Source organism: Sceloporus undulatus, chromosome 5 (genome assembly GCF_019175285.1).
Source record: "Sceloporus undulatus isolate JIND9_A2432 ecotype Alabama chromosome 5, SceUnd_v1.1, whole genome shotgun sequence".
Classification (NCBI taxonomy): domain Eukaryota; kingdom Metazoa; phylum Chordata; class Lepidosauria; order Squamata; family Phrynosomatidae; genus Sceloporus; species Sceloporus undulatus.
Window position 1 is genome coordinate 18,157,920 of NC_056526.1, and position 19,991 is coordinate 18,177,910.

The following is a 19,991-nucleotide window of genomic DNA, read 5'->3' on the forward strand; positions in this document are numbered from 1 at the left end:
CTTTATGAAGCTCCTGTGGTTTTATTAGTCATTTCCAGTTATTTCTTGTTGGAATTGTTTATGATAGTGCTTTGAATATTACACTTTCAAGAAACTGATCAGTCATGAACTCTCTTCTCTTTCAATATTTCTGACCAGGGAATCTCACCTGGGATTTCTTAATGTATATGCCAAACTATACTTAACTTTCCTTTTCCAACCTGCCTTCCATGCCCAAGTTGTGATTTCTGCACAGGTGTATTCATCCTTTATATATGATGCTATTCCTCCTACCTTTTGCATAGGTTGTAGCCTTCAGTTACTGTATTGTCCTAAATTTCATCCTATCAGGTTTCAGTAATACTTGCTAAATAACATTTGCCTTCCTATATTAAGAATTCATCTTGTTTATCTTTCATCCCCTGTGTTTTAATGTAGAGACATCTGAAACCATAGATCACTCTGTCCAGCTGCTTCCTTCATGTTTACCCCCACCTCTTTGTAGATTCACATACCATTCCTATAAAATATTGTCTCCCTTCCTGCAAAGTTTAGTTTAAATCCCTTCTGAACAGATTATTAAGATTCCTTACCATCCATAGTAAGGCACAACACATCTGTTGGCAGCAGTACTCCTTCACAGGAAGGAATTGTGCTTACTAGTCTTAAAAAAATTAAATATGAATTTTATTAAAAACATGATTAAACCAGACAAAACATTTTTACAACATAGTTTAAGTAAAAAATTAAAAAGTACAACACACCACATTATCCACACACTACAACTCCTTAGTTAAAATTCAGAAGGCCTGCCAGGAGAAAGCTCTTCACCTGGCAGCAGAAAGATAGGACGAAGGGGAAGACAGCCAAACTGGAATTTCAGCTGTCTGGGAGCAGCCACAAAGAAGGCTCTCTCTCAAGTCTTCATGAACCACACCTCCAAAGTAGTGGATTGAGAGAACACCCTCCCCTGTAGCTCTTAAAGCATGTGTTGGCTTATACAGTGGTCCGTTGTTATATGCTGGGGTTTGGTTCCAAGATCTCCCGTGGATAACAAAATCCGTGTATACTCAAGTCCCATTAAATATAATTACATAGCAAAATGGTGTCCCTTATAAAAAATAGAAAATCAAGGTTTGATATTTGAAATTTATACTTTTTTTGAACATTTTCAAACCATGGATGCTTGAATCCGTGTATAAAAATCTGTGTATAAGAAGGGCCCACTGTATAAGGAGATATGGCCTTTCAGATAGTCTGTGTTGACTTTAAAGGTCAAGCCAGCAGTTTGAATTCTGCCCAGGAATGGACCATTAGCCATTGCAACTGTTTAAAACAGGGGAGTCACATAGTCCCTGTACCCAGCTTTGGTCAACAATCCAGCCACAGTATTTTGGATCTGCTGAAATTTTTGAAGTCTCTATATGGGCTGCCAGTTTCCAAAGGCAGCCCCATATAAAGTGTGTTTCAGTAGTTCAGACAGGATGTAATCAAGGTGTGTGTCACCATAGCCAGATCTAATTTCTCAAGGAGAGGGTGGAGTTGGTGCACTGTGCAAATGCACTCCTGGCCACTGCTGAGACCTGGGCATCCAGACTCAGATCTGAGTCCAGGAGTACATCCAAGCTGCAAAACAGAGATTTGAAGGGGAGTGTAACCCCATCCAACACAGGCTGAATACCTGTTCCCTGATCTGCCTTCCAAATCACCGGGGCACCTCTGTCTTGTCCGGATTAAGTTTGTAAACCATCTCCCTTCCTAATATTTTCATAAAAGGCTGGTGCCAGCTGAAATAACATCTTAGGGCCATATGTCTCTCTGTCCTGCAACCAGAAGGCACTGTTTTGTTAGTCATTCAGTACTTTCTTTTAACTACTGTCTACCATACTCTAGAACTATCCAGGAGATACGCAAAATCCATGATGATTCTTAATTCTCCTTTTGGGTAATTGTTGTTAGACCCTTCGCTGAATTATCTTTCACTTCTTTCGTATTGGTATAATAACATTAATGAAAAAATGGTCAGTAAATTATATCAACACATAAACTTGGAAGTAAATATACACAGAAGTGGATTTATAATAATAATAAATAATAAAAGTTTTATTTTTATACCGCCCTTCTTACAATCAGGGCGGTGTACAGCATATCAAACAATCACAAATTACAAATACAATAAAAATGCAATTAAAACCCACATTAAAACCCACTCTGGCCAGCTTGCCACTACTGTCAGAGGGGGGGAGACTAGTTGGAACTTGTGTCAGGGAATGCTAACTGGAACAGGAAGGTCTTTAAATCCTTCCTGAACTGGGCCAGGGAGGTGGCCAAGTGGAGCTCTATGGGCAGCGTATTCCAGAGGGTCGGGGCCGAGATGGTAAACGTCCTCCTCGATGTGGAGGCTAATCTTGCCCCTGGGACCCTCAATAGTTGCTGCCCAGATGTTCTGAGGGTGCGGGGCGGATTGTATGGGGAGAGACGGTCCTCTAAGTATCCTGGGCCCAAGCCATTTAGGGCTTTATAGGTTATAACCGACACCTTGTATTGCGCCCGGAAGCGAATAGGCAGCCAATGCAGCTCTTTAAGTACAGGTGTTATATGACTGGCCCTGGATGTACCAGTGACCAGTCTGGCTGCCATATTCTGTACCATTTGTAGCTTCCGGGTATGGTACAAGGGTTGCCCCATGTAGAGCGCATTGCAGAAGTCCAATCGAGAGGTTACCAGAGCATGTACTACTGTTTCAAGGTCCCTCTGGCCCAGGTATGGGCGCAGCTGGCGGATAAGCCGAAGCTGATAACAGGTGCTCCTGACCGTCGCATCCACCTGAGATGTAAGGTGGAGCGACGAGTCAAGGAGCACCCCCAGACTGCGTACCGAGTCCTTCACAGGAAGCGTGATCCCGTTCAGGACAGGTGGAACCACTGCCATACCCGGGCCAGGAGAACCTATCACGAGCACCTCCGTTTTCTCTGGATTCAGACTGAGTCGGTTTTCCCTCATCCAGCCCATTACTGATTCCAGGCAGGCCACGAGAGGAGAGATGCCATCCTCGGTCACTGCATCAGTCGGAGACATAGAGAAGACTATTTGGGTGTCATCAGCGTACTGATAACCCCACGCCCCATGTCTCCGGATGATCTCTCCCAGCGGTTTCATGTAAATGTTGAAAAGCATGGGAGACAGAATGGCTCCTTGAGGGACCCCAGATGTAAGGGCCCTCCTATCGGAGCACACATCTCCCAGCTGCACCATCTGGAACCTCCCGGAGAGGTAGGACCGGAACCACTGGAGCGCAGTGCCCCCGATTCCCACCTCTGCCAGGCGCTCCAGAAGGATACCATGGTCTATGGTATCGAAAGCCGCTGAGATGTCCAAGAGCACCAACAGGGACACGCTTCCCTTGTTGATGCCCAGACGGAGATCATCGACCAAGGCGACCATGGCCGTCTCAACCCCGTAACCCGCCCGAAAACCAGTTTGAAATGGGTCTAGATAATCCGTTACATCCAAGATCGATTGAAGCTGGATTGCAACCGCCTTCTCGATCACCTTCCCCAAAAATGGCAACAGCGAGACTGGCCGATAATTATTATGCATCAGGGGGTCGAGGGAGGGCTTTTTTAACAGCGGTTTTACAGTGGCCAATTTCAAGCTGGATGGAAATTGCCCATCCCTCAGAGATGTATTAATAATCCGGTGTAACATTGAAGTTACCACCGGTCCCCCCTGAGCCGCTAGCCATGAGGGACAGGGATCGAGGGAGCAGGTTGTCTTCCGAACGCTTCCAAGGATCTTGTCCACATCATCGGTACTAACCGACTCAAACTGATCCAGTTTAATGGAGTCCACGGAGGCTCTGGATACCTCTACACTAGGTTCTGCCCTAATACCGGCGTTAAGACCTTCGCTTATCCGAGAGGTTTTATCCGCGAAGAAGTTGTTAAACTGGTCGCAGCAGGCCTTTGAAGGTTCAAGGATCTGGTTCAGGGAAGGAGGGAGCTGAGTTAACTCCCTGACTACCCTGAACAACTCTGCTGGATGCGACTCCGCGGACGCGACACGAGCACCATAGAACGAGTTCTTAGCTGCTCGTATTGCCTCTCCGTAGTTCTCCAAAAGGCGGTCCAGGAGAGCCTTGTCGGCTAAGCGTAGGTGTTTCCGCCAGCGATGCTCTAGCATCGCAGAACCCGCTTCCTTGCCCGGAGATCTTCCGTATACCAGGGCTTGCGTTTGGAAGCAGGCCTGAGAGGAGTCGCCGTCATTTCCAACCATGTTTCCCTCTAAGGCTTCCTGGAACCTTTTGGGTTCCATCAGCCTTCGAGGGTGGACCATTCTAATAGGTCCACCACCCCCGGGGGGGATCTGATTAGAAGCCTTGATTTTTGCCTCCACGAGGAAATGATCCGTCCATGACAGGGGGGGAATATTGGTTATTTCCGCCCACAGATTTTCCGCATCTGTACAAAAAACCAAATCGAGTGTATTACCCGCAAAATGCGTAGGACCCGAAATCAGCTGGGACAGGCCCATGGCCGCCATGGTATCCATGAATTCCCGAGCCGCACCGGATGGAACATAGTTGGCCGTGAAGGGGATGTTGAAGTCACCCAGGACAAGTAGCCTGGATGTTTCCAGCATCAGCTCCGAGACCAACTGTGTCAGCTCGTTAAGGGAGTCTGTTAATGCACGGGGTGGCCGATACACCAACAGAATCCCCAGACTGTCCCTAGCCTTCAGGGTCAGGTAAATACATTCGATAAAGGAAGTTCGACGGATGTGGTTTCTGGTGAGAGACAAGGTGTTCTTATGTACCAAGGCAACCCCCCCCCCCGCCCACCTAACCTGGACTGGTCCTTCACCGAAAACCCGGCAGGGTTTCACTAGCTTTGCAAATGTTTGATTCATGCTTGGTAAATGAATATATTTTAGTGAGATGATGGTTGGTGTTGTAAATTGGCATGTATTTTAGGCACACAAGGTCAACCTTGTTGACAGCTGCTATAAGGGAAAAAAGGGGATGAGAGCACTCACAGTGAATAGTCCAACATAAAGTTTGTTCAGGTTCTAAGTCTTCTTTTGAATAGTATGTAGTTAAAATATTGCTTCAGGGTCATAAATAATTTGCTCTGCACATTTAAATGAAGGATTTTAGATACTTGATTCTGAGTATACTTTCAGGGTGACGATCTGCTATAATTTATTAATATAGTTCCATATTAAACATGAAGTGTTCTGTGGTCTACTGGCCTTTGTGGATTTGTTTTATAATACTGAGTTGCTTTGAGCTCAGTGCTGCAGGGAAATGATTTCTTCAGTTATGTAACTGAATTTTAAAGATACAGTACATAACTGGTTTTTCAATCCCTGTTTCTCTAATACCGTAAATGTTCCTGAGGAGTTAATTGAAATGTTATTTTAATGATTCTATTTCTGTTGCTTGAACTGGTGTTGGAAACTCCACTGGAGCAAGTAAATACGGATTTACAGTATCTAAAATTTTAATAATAGACCTATTGATATGATGAGCTGTGTCCTTGAATTTCATTTCACCTATGACATTTCAGACTGGCACATTTTCTGAAACTACTGTCTGCTTTCTCCATTGTTAAGTACAAACTATGAAAACAAGAGTGCTCCCCAGCTGCAGTTGGCTTAATTTTACCATTTCTGCAGGAAGTTGTTGGCAGACTCAATAGAAGTTTATTCAGAGATAACACCAAATCATGGTTTGCACTAACTACACTTTCTGATGCCTCTCCCACCATCATCCTGTGAAATCCCCAGACGCTTTCCCAAACTGTGGCCTCTGAAGGTTAAGTATTATCCAAAACATGGCTTGTCAGTTCAGATAATAACACAGGCCATAGTTTACTCAAACCGTGTTTTGTAAACAAGCTTTAATTATAATTTGAGATCCTGGATTGGCATCTCCCTGCAAATCATGGTTTCTAAAATGGTGTTGATTCAAACATGTGATATGCTTTTTTGTGCTGCAAGCCCCAACTCTTCAGTAGTTTGTGGGGAATGTGGGAAAACATTTCCTTGAGAAATGCATGTTTGTGTTTGTGTGTATTTAAATATTCAGGCATTGGAGTAGGAATAAATTATGCAAGTAGGAAAGGTTTGATTAAGTATACTCATTCTGTGTGCTTTGTACCATTTGTGTCTGGGATGGAGGAGTTCTGTGTTGTGTATTCCACTTTTGCTCCTACTTTTGCTCAGCCAGGATACATCAAGACAGGGAGAACTAAAGAAGAGAGTAGTTTTGCAAGAAGAGAAAGACATTGATCAGAGACATAGCAAGAAGGGAACACTCCCTCCACTGAAATTCTTCTTATCCCAGTTGTTAGAGGCTAACAGCTTCTTTCAAAAGCAACAGTGGTGGGTATAGACAGTGTGTGCATCTTCACTTGACCACTGTGTCATTTGCTCTTAATAATAAAATACAAAATTATGAATTGTTTTGTTTCTCTTCTTTCTCTTATTTTATAAAATTCTAAGTGAGGAGGAAAACATCCTAACTTCCTAACTGAAGGAGATCCAAAGTCTGGGAGGAGCCACTGAGAAGGCCATCTCTCTTGTACCAACCAACCATGCCTATGAATGACTAAGAGGAGGACTTTTTCTTTTTAAAAAGAGCATCCATCAAAGTTGTTTCTGCCCACAGTTGTTTCTTCTTATGAAGAAACAACTGTGTGAATATGCCATATCACTTTAGTCCATGAAAACATGGTTAGTCAATTTTAAGGTGCCACAAGACTTTTGAGTCATAGAAACTGTTTATTCAGACACACAGGATCTGCTTATACATACTCATGACCACCAAGAACAATGATCTTAAGAGGTGAGCTATACTTGTATGGAGTGGGTATTTCAGAAATTGACACCTCCATATAGGATCTGTATAAGTTGCTGCTTTTATTTATATGATTATAGCACCTAGAACAAAGCTGTTGGAAATAGAGGTGACTGCATGGTTTATTCTCAAGGTGTCTTAGCAGGAGTGTGAGCTAGCGGCACTGCAGAAAGCATCCAACGTGCTCCTCCAGACTTCCAAGTTTGAAGAAGTTCACAGTGGTCTTCTTCATGGGCTCAGTCATACCTAAGGAAGAACTTGAGTGAAGTAGGGAATATCCAGAGCATATCATTCTTACTATACTAACTTGGTATTTATTTGTAAGCAAAAAATTTTAAAGCCAACTACGGCTCTTATTTTCATTCAGACATACTATTTTAATAAATATACTGTATATCCTATGCTTGGTCTTGGAAGAAGCCTATGAAATAAAAAATTTACCTTAAAAATGTTTGCATTGTTGCATCGTATAGGTTTTCATGATGTCTTTCCCAAATGGCAAAAATATTTTTGAGACTTTCAGACCTGTTTAAAAAATAATAATGTTCAAAGATAATCTGGAATGTCTTCAGGTATGATTGGTTCTCAAGTACATAAGATCAGGTACTTGGTAACAGTTTACAGTGCACTTACTTCCTCTCTTTTTAACTCTACTTGTCTGAGAGAATCATATGGGTGACTCACATACTTTGCAAGCTGGTGCACCTTCTGCCTTTACCTTTGGACTCTCCTATGTGTTATTGCTCTAGTTCTGTGATGGTCCCTTTTAAAAGATCTTTCTTTCCAGAAACATACATGTTTTCATAAATTAGAACTGTAACTTTCCCCTCTCCCTTTATAAGTGCATGTCACCCTGAATCCAGTGGACTGTGAATGCTCTTTTTTCGTAAGTTTGGATTCTGTACCTCTTTATGACAAAATGGATTTTTCCTGTTACTTAAATTCTTATGACAGAATAGCCATTAGGCCATATGAGTTTTTACATGGATTTTTCATCTCTTTACATATTATATACACTATGAATCCCCAAATGAAATGAATAATAAATGGTTAGTATGAATACTACATACCCACAGAAAATACTACCTTGTGCCTGAATTACCATTCTGGCTTTGCCTTCTGCAATTCTGGAGGTATTGTACCATAGGTTGGGCTCCACTGAAGTTGAGTAACTCATTCATACACTCTGAAAAAAATTAAGCAGCCTTCAAGTTGGATTTTCCAGATCATGGTGAACTATAGCTCTCATTACCCCAAGCCAGGATAATAGGAATTGTAGCCCAGCAACAGCTTTGGAGCAAAGTTGGAGAAAGCTGATTTTGAGTAAATAAAGAGTGAGAAGTGTGTGTCTCATTTTAGGTTAGCAGGAAATGTGTGCCTCTATCACCAGAACTTTGGGAAATGCTGGTTTACTGTGGTTTATACATTAGCGGCACACACATGCCCTTTTTTTGCGGGAAAAATCTATTTGTACATGTCAGTGGACCATATTCCTCAAATTTCTGTGTTCACTCCTCCACTGCAGAGAACCAGTATGGTGTAGTGGTTTGAGTATTGGGCAGACTCTGGACTACCAGGGCTCAGATCCCACCTTAGCTGTGAAAAAAAACCAGGATGTCCTTGGGCAAGTTCCTTTTTCTCAACCTTAGAGAATGGCAGTGGCAAACTTTCTCTGAATAAATCTTGCCAAGAAATCTTATAATGGAGTCAAACTGAAGGTGCATAACAACAACTTGACATTGGCACAGCTAGGAATATGAAAAGTATATGTAAGGAATATCAACAGAAAATGGCTTAGAATCTAGGTCAGTTTGCCCTTCATGTGAAAATGAAAAGGGTGAGAGATCTAGAAAGATGATGTATAAAGCTGTCTAATGGTTTCACCTCTATGATGACAGGAATTGGGAAGTGTAGAGCTTTTCCATGGGATCTCAATATGCTTAACATGTAAAATATGTTTTTTTCTCATCATGCCTTTGTATTCTGATCAGTGCTTTCTGTAGACCTATTTCTTTGGGTATGATCATAAAAAAAACCTGCATAAAAAGAACACCATACAATATGCCCCGTTTCAAAACTTCAGCTAATTTTAAAGACAACCTTTCAAAACCTATTTATTATACTATTTATTTAGAGATCTAATATTATCCACCCTCTTCTTGGTACTTTGATCTGTCACCTATATACAACGCAACATTTAGGATGAAATGTTGACAAGTACAAGAAATGGGAAATCTTGGAAATGTTTCTTTGGCCCACTAACTTCTGTGGCTCATGCTGTGTTCCTCCCAGTGCAGCCACAATCTGCTCTTCTCCATTCATGTTGACAAGGGATGTTCCATCTGTAGACTGTTCCCTTTGTTTCTGCTTCTCCATTTCTTGTGTTATTATTTTCTTTTCTACTTTCTTCTTGTTGTTTCCTTTCTTTCTCACTCTTGTGCTTTTTGTCCTTTTGCTTGTCTGTTTATTTTCACCCTGTTTTTTCCTCCTTTCTTCCTCTCCACTTCCAACTTCCTCTCCCCTTCCCTTCTTCCTCTCCCATCTTTGGTCCTATTGAAGTTGAGCCCAATGCCGGGACACCACGCCGTAGACCTCTCTCCTTCTGCCCTTGCTGTGCCCACGAAGGTAATGTAATTTCTTGCATTCCCTCCATTCCCTTTCCAAACTGCGATTGGATTGGCATAGAGACGCTAGTCAGCTAGTGATGATACCAAGTAATTCACTGGCCAAACTTTTTCCTTTCTCCATTCTCAGTGAAACTCTCTGTAGCACCCATGTTATGAAGTGTGTTTCATAATATCTTAAAGGTACAGTATTCCTTTTAAAACTGTGTTTAATTGGATAAGGATCGTTCCCCTGGTCATTGGAGCCATTTGTCTAGAGTGGTATAGCAACAAGTGGCCTGCTAAGACGCCTGTTTGATGTGTTGAATTTCTCAAAGGGATCTTTGGGAGAGTGGTGTGAATCTTCTTTCATTAAAAAAAACAACAACAAACACATTTAATGGATTGAAAGAGTACTGTGTCTTTTGTAAGAACTGGTTTGCCCAGCTTCCCTTGACTTTGAAAAGCCAGTTTCCCGATTTACTGTAATCTGGAATGTTCTCTTGTAGTCTGTGTCTTGCTAAGCATATTCTTGACTTGACCAGTTTCCATTGTGAAGTTTCCATTTACCAAGGCATGGGGGAAAAGGGTGGGATGTGACCGACGTGTATAACTTCTGCTAACCCCTGTATCTGCTTTCCATGGTGCGCTATCATCTTTCCACCCACCCCTGCTGTCTTTCTCTCTTTTCTCATTGGCTGTTTAAAAAAAACATCAAATGGAAAAAATGTTTTCTGAGGTCCATAGTAACACGTATTTGGCTGTCTTGGTTAGAAGCGTTTCTCTGATTAACCTCACAGTGGAAAGGGTGGTGAGAGTGCTTTTCATGGTTCCATAGCACAGTACATCTGCATGTATAAGCTTCTTCTCTCTTTCAACCATGACTAAGAGGACACATTGTGCAGAGATGTTCAGAAAAGCATGATTGGAACTGAGCAATGGATAGGTACAGCCATCTTCCAAGATATGTAATGCACCAGGGTGAGATTTTTATAACAGTTTGATTATATGTTCTTGTTCCTTGGCTGTTCTTAGTGTTTGAAACAAGTGCTTCCTCCTAGTTCCCTTTATGGGAATAAGGGTGGAAATAAGGCCACTCAGAACCTCTGGAAGAAGTCTTAGTTTCAATACAACTTAAATGGAATGATTGGCTTGCATTGTTTTCAGGACTCCCCTGTTTTCTTGACAGCGATTACAAGTGCAACAATTGATCTCCACAGTCACAAATAAGAATAATTAGTGCCATCAAGTAGAGACAAAAGTACCTGAATGTAGACATACAGTAACTGGAGAACTATGTACAGATTTTTAAAAAGAATGTAATCTTAACATTTCTCTTCTGTACAAATGAAACAGCAAATACAACCATACTGCTGCTTAGAATTTTGTATGATTTACAGGGACCAGATAAATATGTTGGATGTACCCTGACAGCTGACAATCCCTGTACTGATCCTGCCAGGAGCATCTGTGTTTTGGAATAACCAGAGCAGCTTCTAATGTAGATGTCACACATAACTAGGCAGAGATTTTGCATTATAACCATTGCCCAGCCTTCTTGTTTTGTATCCCGCTTTTCTGTGACAAGACAAAGCGGCTCACAACTCATTAAAATCCACATTTACAAAATTATGTCCCAAATTCCCCCCCCCCAACGTGAATATACGTTCACGTTACTTATAAACAGGAGAAGAACTTACCTATGGAAGTAGGAATTAACCTCTCAGTTATGAGCCACAGCTTGGCAATGACCTTTGCATATGTCAGTTTCTAAAACCATTTCAGACGTTTAAGAATATAGACACCTTAGCTAAAAATAAACAAAATATCAACGGTGTAAGAAACATTAGCTGCCACATAATATTGGACGTAGTGGTTGGCCTATAACCCCCTTATAATCATACCGGGGTTTCACTTGCATTTGAACTGAATTTTTTCAGCAACTGAGCCCAACAGCAGAGGTATCTATAAAAAGAAGCCATTATAGGTTAATAGATGTGCATTATTTATGTGGCTCTTTAAATAGCAGAAAACCCCACCCTCATATAAAATAGCTATGTTCTTGATTCCATATCAGGTTGTGGTGTTGTTGGGGATAATGACTGAGGATGGCATTGGTTTTTAACTTAAGTTTGAGTGATATACTTGGTAAGATGTTGCTCTTTCTCCTGTATTTTTATATTGGCAAATAACGAATTTCCTGCTTGTGCCTTTCTGCTGTGGAAGAATAGTATGGAACTAGTAAAACTAGAGTTGACAGAACTGTGTGTATTCTGTAGAATGTTTGTATTTTAAAAAGTATGGGGCTCTAGCAGACACAAGGATGTAGATCGGCTTGGTGTGATTGATAATACCAAGAAGCAAAACTATTGATGGCACAGTCCAGGAACTATAAGCAGAGGACAGACATATGGGCCGCATATGAAGGAAAGAGTGTGGCATATAGTACTTCCTATCAAGTAGGGGCACATCAACATATAGCTGATGAAAACTTATGCTGAAGCAGACCAGCAAGGAATTGTAAATGCTGATTTCATACAGCAGTCTGTCCACTATGCACTCCGTAGCTATGTGTTAAATTAACATTATCAACTAAATGATGTGTAGGAGTGTAAGATTCTGACACATCCAAACCCCCTCCCACATCATGTAATTGCCATCTTGCAAAATTATCACTGTAACATGTAATTTGAAGAGTTGGATGTATTAGACCTTGTCCAGAAGATCAAAATCATTAATTAATTAATTTTAATTAAAAGTGAAAGTGATGTCAAAAAATAGTGATTTGGCTCTTTAGCCTGATAAGAGTAGTGTGGGACCATGGCTTCAGGATGGCTGGATCTAGTGAAGACTTTTTAAGATAAGCTGGTCCTCCATCCTGCATGCTGTATGTGAACTAAACAAGCAGTATCTGATAAGAGTGCTCTGGCAGCATCTTGCTTGGCTTTCTTTGCACATTTTGCTCCTCTCACTCCCATTTTTGTTCCTGCCTGCCTGTTGGGCTTGTAGAAATGCCAGGACATCTTCCTGAAGGCTGACACAAATTCTTTTCTTGGCAGGCATGGGGAAGAAGGATGACCCCAAGTTGATGCAGGAGTGGTTCAAGCTGGTGCAGGAGAAAAATGCCTTGGTGCGCTATGAGTCGGAGCTGATGATATTGTGAGTAAGCGGTGATTTTCCTGAACAGAGAAGCAAAAAATGAAATATCTGCCTCCACAGATCCATACTGTTCAAAAACACAGATTTACCTTCACTTTGGCCACAGGGATGATGGGTGAATAGGAAACTGTTGCTGTCAAAATAAAATAAATTAATAGGAGACTCAGTTTGAAAAATTTGAAGATACTGGGCTAGAAAGACCCAAAGATTGATTTTGTATAAAGCACCTTGCCTTGTTCACAAGATGGCCCAGCTGTTAGGGCTGCTTTTTAGTGTGCCTGGAGATAGAAATGTATAGTTGAAATACAGCCCCCAAATGTGCTTTGGCCAACAAATGGATACTTCCAGCTGAAAAAAAGATTTGGAGGTGGCTGTTGCCTCCTGCCCCTTATCCTGGCTGTATGCAACCCATAGGGCTACATTATCTCCATCCTTGATGTAGAGGAAACAACTCTTACAAGAGGAGGCTAAAAATAGAGAGTAAAATAAATATTTAAAAACTTTAACAGTGGCATGCTGTTGAGGCTAGGTTTTCTCAGTCTTTCTAATTCATAACTCCAGATAAGGCCAATAGGAAGAAGATATTGTCATTTACATCCAAACTGACTAGAACAAGCAATGGAAAGGGCAGGAATTGAGTTGGCATATTTCTCTTGATTTCTTACAAGCTTTTCTAACCATCCATCCCACAAAGTGGGTTTATAGGTGAAACAGCTGCATGACTGTTTCACATGGAGAGCTGAAAACATGGAGAAAACTCAGGAACTGAATAGTGCTTCAGTTTTGTTAGTAAATTCAGTAATAATAGAACAGTGCCCATTTTTTGTTTCTTCTTACAGTGCTCGGGAGTTGGAGCTTGAGGACAGGCAAAGTCGGCTACAGCAAGAACTTCGGGAGAGGATGGCAGTAGAAGGTGAGTTTTTTAGGGATGCTCTTGTTCCCTGTCGTAACCCTCAACTCAATCCCTTGATGTACTTCACAAGTCTGCCTCCCTCCCTCTATCTCTCTAGACCATCTGAAGACAGATGATGAGCTCTCAGAGGAAAAGAGAATCCTGAATGAAATGCTAGAGGTGGTGGAGCAGAGGGATTCTCTTGTGGCCCTCCTAGAAGAGCAGAGGCTCCAGGAGAAGGAAGAAGACAAGGATCTGGAGGCTGTTATGCTATCCAAGGGATTCAACTTGAACTGGTCTTGAACTCCATGCCATACTCAACTGCTGATCTGCATCATCCAGCTGGCATATGCCACATTGGCCAGAGCTGTCTGGTTGAAGGAGATGTCTTCATGCAGGAACCTCTTGAGAGCTCCTGCAGCACCTGACTGCTTGAGTGAGCAGCTTCTTGCTGAGAGGAGTTGGTTATAAAGGTGCTGAGGCCTGTGTGAAGTCTGAGGTGATGGCTGGAGGTTGCGTGCCTTCCTCAAGGACCTGTGTGAGAGGCCATTGAGTTTTTGTGACCTCTGGGAGAGGCTAAAAAAAGAGAGGTTTTTTTTTAAAGTTAACCAATCTCAGTGGTGCGTAGCGTATCTGTTTCATATTTACACAGGTAGTTGTGTTCTTGTTTTTGTTCGTTTGCTTGGTTGAAATACATCAGCTGCTCTCTTTTGAGACATCACCTTGCAACAACCTTTGAATGAGCAACTTATTCACTGCTCCAGAGCACGTTGTGTTACATGTTGAAGGTTCTCCTCACCAAAGAAGCCTGAAGCTGCCATTATTGTCTGGGCATGGAGAAGACAGAGAGGATTGGAAACTTGGAAGGTTCATTGACTTGAAGTACTTATCCCTTATAGTTTCTACAAATGACACAGGTGGGCTTACTTTCATCACTGTAGCCTCTGTGAGTTGCCATTGTTCTGAAGGGGGACCAGTGTTTAGCCATTCCCTCTCTGCCATGTATTTCACTAGACTGAAGAGGATTGTTTTCCTTTCTCCATTGTCATGAGACTGCTCCATTGTGAACTTTGTGCTCATTTGGACACTGGAACACGAACATAGGTTAATTGAGAAACATTTCAAGGGAGCTCTTAGATGAAAGCCCCCTGCTTCAACTCCGCTCCCTCATGGACCCTTGAAGATTGATCTGTGGGTCTTTTTGTTCTTGTGTATTGGGGATGGGGGGATTTTTTCTTCTTTTTTGCACGTTGGAAATGAAGCAAAACTCCTACCCTGGCCCTTTAGTCACTTTAGACCCTTTAATATCCATTAACTTATTTTTAATACTTGAAAGAAGATTTGGTTTTGTACCTTTTTAAGAAGTGTGCAGACGAATGAGTGGTGAATCTGTGTGCCTGCTGCATCCCTCAACTTCTGTGTTTGTTTTTAATTTGCTGATCCCCCTTCCTTTCTATCTATTTATTAGAGTTCTTATTAATGGCATTACTGTTAAAACACTACATTTGATCCTGGAGAGGAGATGCTTTTAAGTTCCAGGCAAGTGATTCTACTTGGGCCTTGAACCTGCACTACATTGAAGGGTTTCTTCTTGATAAACTCCTGCATCCTCATGGAGTGGGAGGCTAAGAATCTGAAAGCAATGAAGACAGATTTATTTCCTGTACATCATAAACTTTCTTGTCTGTTTCCTAAAGTTGGACAAAGTCATGCTTGTTTTGTCTACTGCTGTCATGTTTCTGTGACTAGAATGGTGGCAATACCACTCTTCCCTTGTAGTACCTTATAGTCTGCCTGCAAGAAAAGGATTAGCACAAATCCCACTGGTTCATGTTCCTGATTTCCTCCAATTTGTCTTGGGAAGGGAATTGATGGTCCTGTCCCAGTGTAACAGCAAATAGGACACAACAAAGAATTATCTATCACCAGCTGAGATGTTCTATAAGCACACTATGTCCTTCACCATAACTTTCTTAAAGATGCCAACCTGCAGCTCTTAGAAGGTTTCATTCTTAATTTTAAAAAAAATCCTTGTTGATTTAGTATATATTTAAAAGGTTGCTGTTTATTTATACCCTATACATTATTAAGCAAAGCAGGATGGTCTCTAAAGTGAATTGTTTGTATCAGCTAAGATTGCTAGATTTAATACATTACAAGGTTCCTGTGTTGGTAATCAAACAGAAGAGAGAACTTCTGCAGATTCAGCTTCTCCCAGCATTGCAGCAATCTGACAGGAAAAGATAATCCTGCTGACATTCTCCTTGCTACCCAGTTAAAGATGTGGGGTCTCTGTCAGCCTAGCAACAGCAAGAGTACTTCAAGGTTTGCTAGCCAGAGTCTGATTAATTATAGTCTCCAGTCTTCTTTTTTGTTGTCAACAGCAAGGGATTGTACCCTTTCCTGTTTTGGAGGCCTTAATTTCAATTTTTTTTAATTTTTTAAAAATAGTATATCTGCTATAATTTAATGTTCATCATTAGAGGCCTTTCTTTCTGGAAAGCCTCAAGTTCCAGAAAACTAGACAGGTCTAGCTTAAATGCATATGTTCTTTTCACTTTCAGCTAGCAAGGAGGGATTTCCCTCTTAGTTCTGTTCAAAATAATGTATCCAGATGGAAAAGAGGATTGCATGTTGTTACTCACATTCAAGGAACTGGACTAGAGTTCTTCAAGGACCTCACTCATAAATATTCATGCATCCCAGCAAAGCAACAGGGAAAATCAAGTCTTTTCCCTTCCAGACTAATACTCGCTCACATGGCAAGTTGGAAAACCTGTCTGTGAATGGCTTGCCTGTGCCTTTCATAGCAGCCTGGCAAACAGGTTAACTATTTTGTTGTGCCATTTCAGTGCTGTGACTGCTAAACATGCCTGGCCACTTTGCATCTTCAGGCATCAAGGTACAATGTACCCATATTTGGGGGGAATGCAAGACCTGTGGTAATTCTCATTCAAGGTATGACCATCATCTTCCTTTATGTAACTCTGATTTCTTTTATTGGATTGAAGTAGTCATTGCATTTCCTAACACTACAAAATAGCAGATAAACAACTAGACCAAAACTAGATGTACAAGGAGATAATGTACAGCTGCTCCTTAGGAAGCTTTGTAGGATCAAACAAATATTACGCCTTTGGTTAACCAATGTTTCTTGTCTTCAGAATCAGTTTATGCCCCCCCCCCAAAAAAATATGTGCTTCATTTTTTTAAAATAGCCTTTTTGAATTGATGTTTTTTTTTGGGGGGGGGTTGTAAAGCAGTTCTTTTCATTTCTCCTGCAATTGGTAACAGTCTTAATCCTCCCCTACCCAGTAATAAACTCTGAACTGAAGCAATAAAATAATAAATCAGGAGGTGGTATCCCTCCTATCCTAGTAGGGACTATCAGTAAAAATCCTGTTTGTGTTCTGAACATGATTGCAAACAGAAAACTGTTGGCAGTCATATATATGGGATATGCATCTTTTTGGTTCTTTCTGCAAAATGTTGTGAAATTAATTCTTGTCTCTCAGTCTATACTTAAATTGGACAAATCCTCTTCTTGCCGAAAGAGAATTATAGAACAGCATCCCCCAAACTGCTGTCCTCCAGATGAGTAGGACTAAAACTCCTGTAAATTTTATCTAATTTAGAGAGTTGTCATGGATGTTGGAAATTTTATTCCAAAATATCTAGAGGTTACCAGGTTTGGTCTAGAAAGAGAAAGAATGGAGCAATGTTTTAAAACTCTAATCTACCCAATTTTTACAAGCATGTTGAAGTAGATCAGGAAGGTCCTGAAGGAGACTGGCAAAATTCATAACAAATATAAGAGTGGAGCAAGAAGGATTTATGTGCTCATGGACTCATGCCTGTTCATAACATGCAGAAAGAAGAAGATAATATGAATTCACTTATGTTGGAACATCAGTCATCAGTTTCCACATCCCTTAGAATTCAGTAGAGAGAGACTGTCATAAAAGACAGAACTGACATTAAGCTGCTGTATGTCTATGATGTGGCTAAGTCTTATAGCTAGTTCAAATTTAGTGTTTACTAATTCTCATATGAAAGGCATTGTATGGCTTATATCCACCTTTGCCAACTGGGTGACCTCCAGATGTGTTGCAGCTTCCAGAATCTCCTAGCCATTATTACAGACCAACACACCTAGAGGGCACCCACTGGGTGGGGGAAATCTAGTTTACATTTTTGCTGTTCTGAATGCAGTCGGTTACAACAGAACTGGGAACATGCCTCTTCCTTGTAAGGTGGTAGAAACAAAGCTAGTTTCCATGCATTTTTATACTTGGGGTTTATTTGCTGTCAAGAAGGTAAGAACTGTGTCCCTCCAGATGTTTGCAGATATAACTCTCTTCACCTCTAACCAGGATGGCCAGTGGTAAGGGATAATGGGAAGTGTAGTCCAAAAGCTTATGTAAGACCACAGTTGGCCACCACAGGCACACATTCTTGTTCCTTTCCAGACTGCTTAAATATAGCCCCTTGTGCAACGAAGAGAACAACCTCTCTCAGAAGTAGTACATTTTAGCTTCAAAACTACTTATTTCTGCTCATCCACCTTTAGCTCAAACTTCAGTTTGGTAGCTGAGACCTAAACATGCAGACAAGACAATTACTCTAAAGCCAAGGCTGGTGGTACCAGGAACATTGACTGCATGTCCTCTGTTGTAATACTTTGTATTCACCGTGCTCAACTTTACAGTCAAAACAGGAGGGTTTTTTGTTTTTAAATGCAGTGTCAGGCTCTCCTTTTAGGACGTGGTGCTAATGCAGAAGTAACAAGCACACATTGTACCCTCTGGGTTTTTAATCTGTTTAATGTTTTTTAAAAAATACATTGTGATCCAGAGCATTTTTAAGCATCCACAGTTACATCTAGAATTGCATGATCATCTGCTACCACCTAAGGCTAAGAAGATAGCAAACTCCCAACCTGCCACTCCTTCAGATTGGATCTAAGAAAAATTATTTAACAGAATGTTTACATTTGAACTCTGAAAGGAAAGCAATGTGTTTGTTTTCCAGCGTCCTATATTTTAAAAAAAGAAAGAAATTGCTGTGAGTTGGGAATGTTATTTGCAATTTTTTTAAAAAAAATGAAACAGCTTGCTTGATATTAAAGAGATCAGAAGGGATCATGTACAGATGGTGTTGCCGTAATTTAATTTTTAAAAAAATATATAGAAGTATGTATGTGAAATCCAGTCTAGATGAAGGGATTTAATGTGGTATGTTCCCCTTGGGACAGGTGGGAACTCTGATATTCAGACTGTTTTATAGTTGGCCTGTGTGCAGTGTAACAGGAAATTGTGTACTGTACTTTTTTCATGTTTAAAACTTCCTCTAATCCCCACCTACCCTCTCTGACTTCCCATTTTGTTGCATTTCATTATGTTTGTTCTTATGCACTCTTGCTTTGTTGGTGTTGAGATTTTAGCACCTCAGGTCGCCAGCGGAACTAAAAAAAAGAGAGAAAATAAAATCATTAATTTTTTTCTTACTGTGTTGCTCAAGTTTGATTTGCTTTATGTTTCATCCTAATAACACATTGGGAGGAAGTAGAGGAATTTACTGCTTTGTTTGGCCGAGTACTCTCTCCGTCTCAGAAGACAAAGGCACACTCCGCTGTGAACATATCTTGCCAAGAAAACCCTGTGATAGGGTTGCCATAAGTCAGAAATTACTTGAAGGCACACAACAACTGAGTGTAATATAGAACAACATCCAGTTCACATGCATTCCTCACCCATCGTGCTCCATGATGGCCAGACTTGAGGGTGGATATCAACAACAAAAGTCAACACTAACACCAGCACCTTCAGCTGAGCTCAGAAGCAAATTGGAAGCCAGTGCATGTCTTGCAAGACGAGTTTATAAGGTCTCTAAAATGCACACCTAACAGCAGTCTTGTGGTTGCATTTTGCACCAGCTGCAGGTCCCAAACACTTTTCAGGGGCAGCCTCATGTATAACACATTACAATAGTCTAGTTGGGAGATAAGGCATGAATCACTACAGCCAGTTCTGCCTTCCCCAATAAAGGGTGCAAGTAACACACCAGCTGAAACTGGGCTCCTGGCCACTGCAGAAACCTGGCTTTCAGGAGCAGTGCTGGGTCCAAGACCACCCTAAACTACAAACCTGATCTTGCAGAGGGAGTGCAGCCACATCCAGAACAGACTGCAATCCCATGTTAGATTTCCTACTGATAAACAGCATTTCTAACTTTCCCAGATTAAGGCTCAGCCTGTTCACCCTCACCTCATCTTTACTGCATCCAGGCAGTACTACCACAGCCTCCTTACCATTAGTTGTAAAGGAGAAGTAAAGTTGGATATCAGTAGCATACTGATGTTATGCAACTAAAAAGCTCCGGATGACCTCTTCCAGTGCGTTCATATAGATATTAAAAATCAGAAGTGGCAGTCCTGACCCATGTGGTAGCCCACAGGCTAATGGATGAAAGGCTGAATTACAGTCCCCCAGCACCACTC

At 41.3% G+C, this 19,991-nt stretch overlaps 1 protein-coding gene across 1 annotated transcript in view; it reads left to right on the top strand.

The window, feature by feature from the left end:
• The window catches only part of MICAL3 (microtubule associated monooxygenase, calponin and LIM domain containing 3), a 233,615-nt gene extending 214,617 nt beyond the window's left edge, over positions 1–18,998 (top strand). The window contains exons 41-44 of the mRNA XM_042468591.1: positions 9,398–9,463; positions 12,501–12,600; positions 13,440–13,513; positions 13,611–18,998. Coding sequence (XP_042324525.1) covers positions 9,398–9,463; positions 12,501–12,600; positions 13,440–13,513; positions 13,611–13,795 — 425 coding nt within the window. The 3' untranslated portion in view covers positions 13,796–18,998. The remainder of the gene's footprint in view (positions 1–9,397; positions 9,464–12,500; positions 12,601–13,439; positions 13,514–13,610) is intronic.
• Positions 18,999–19,991: the final 993 nt, after the last annotated feature.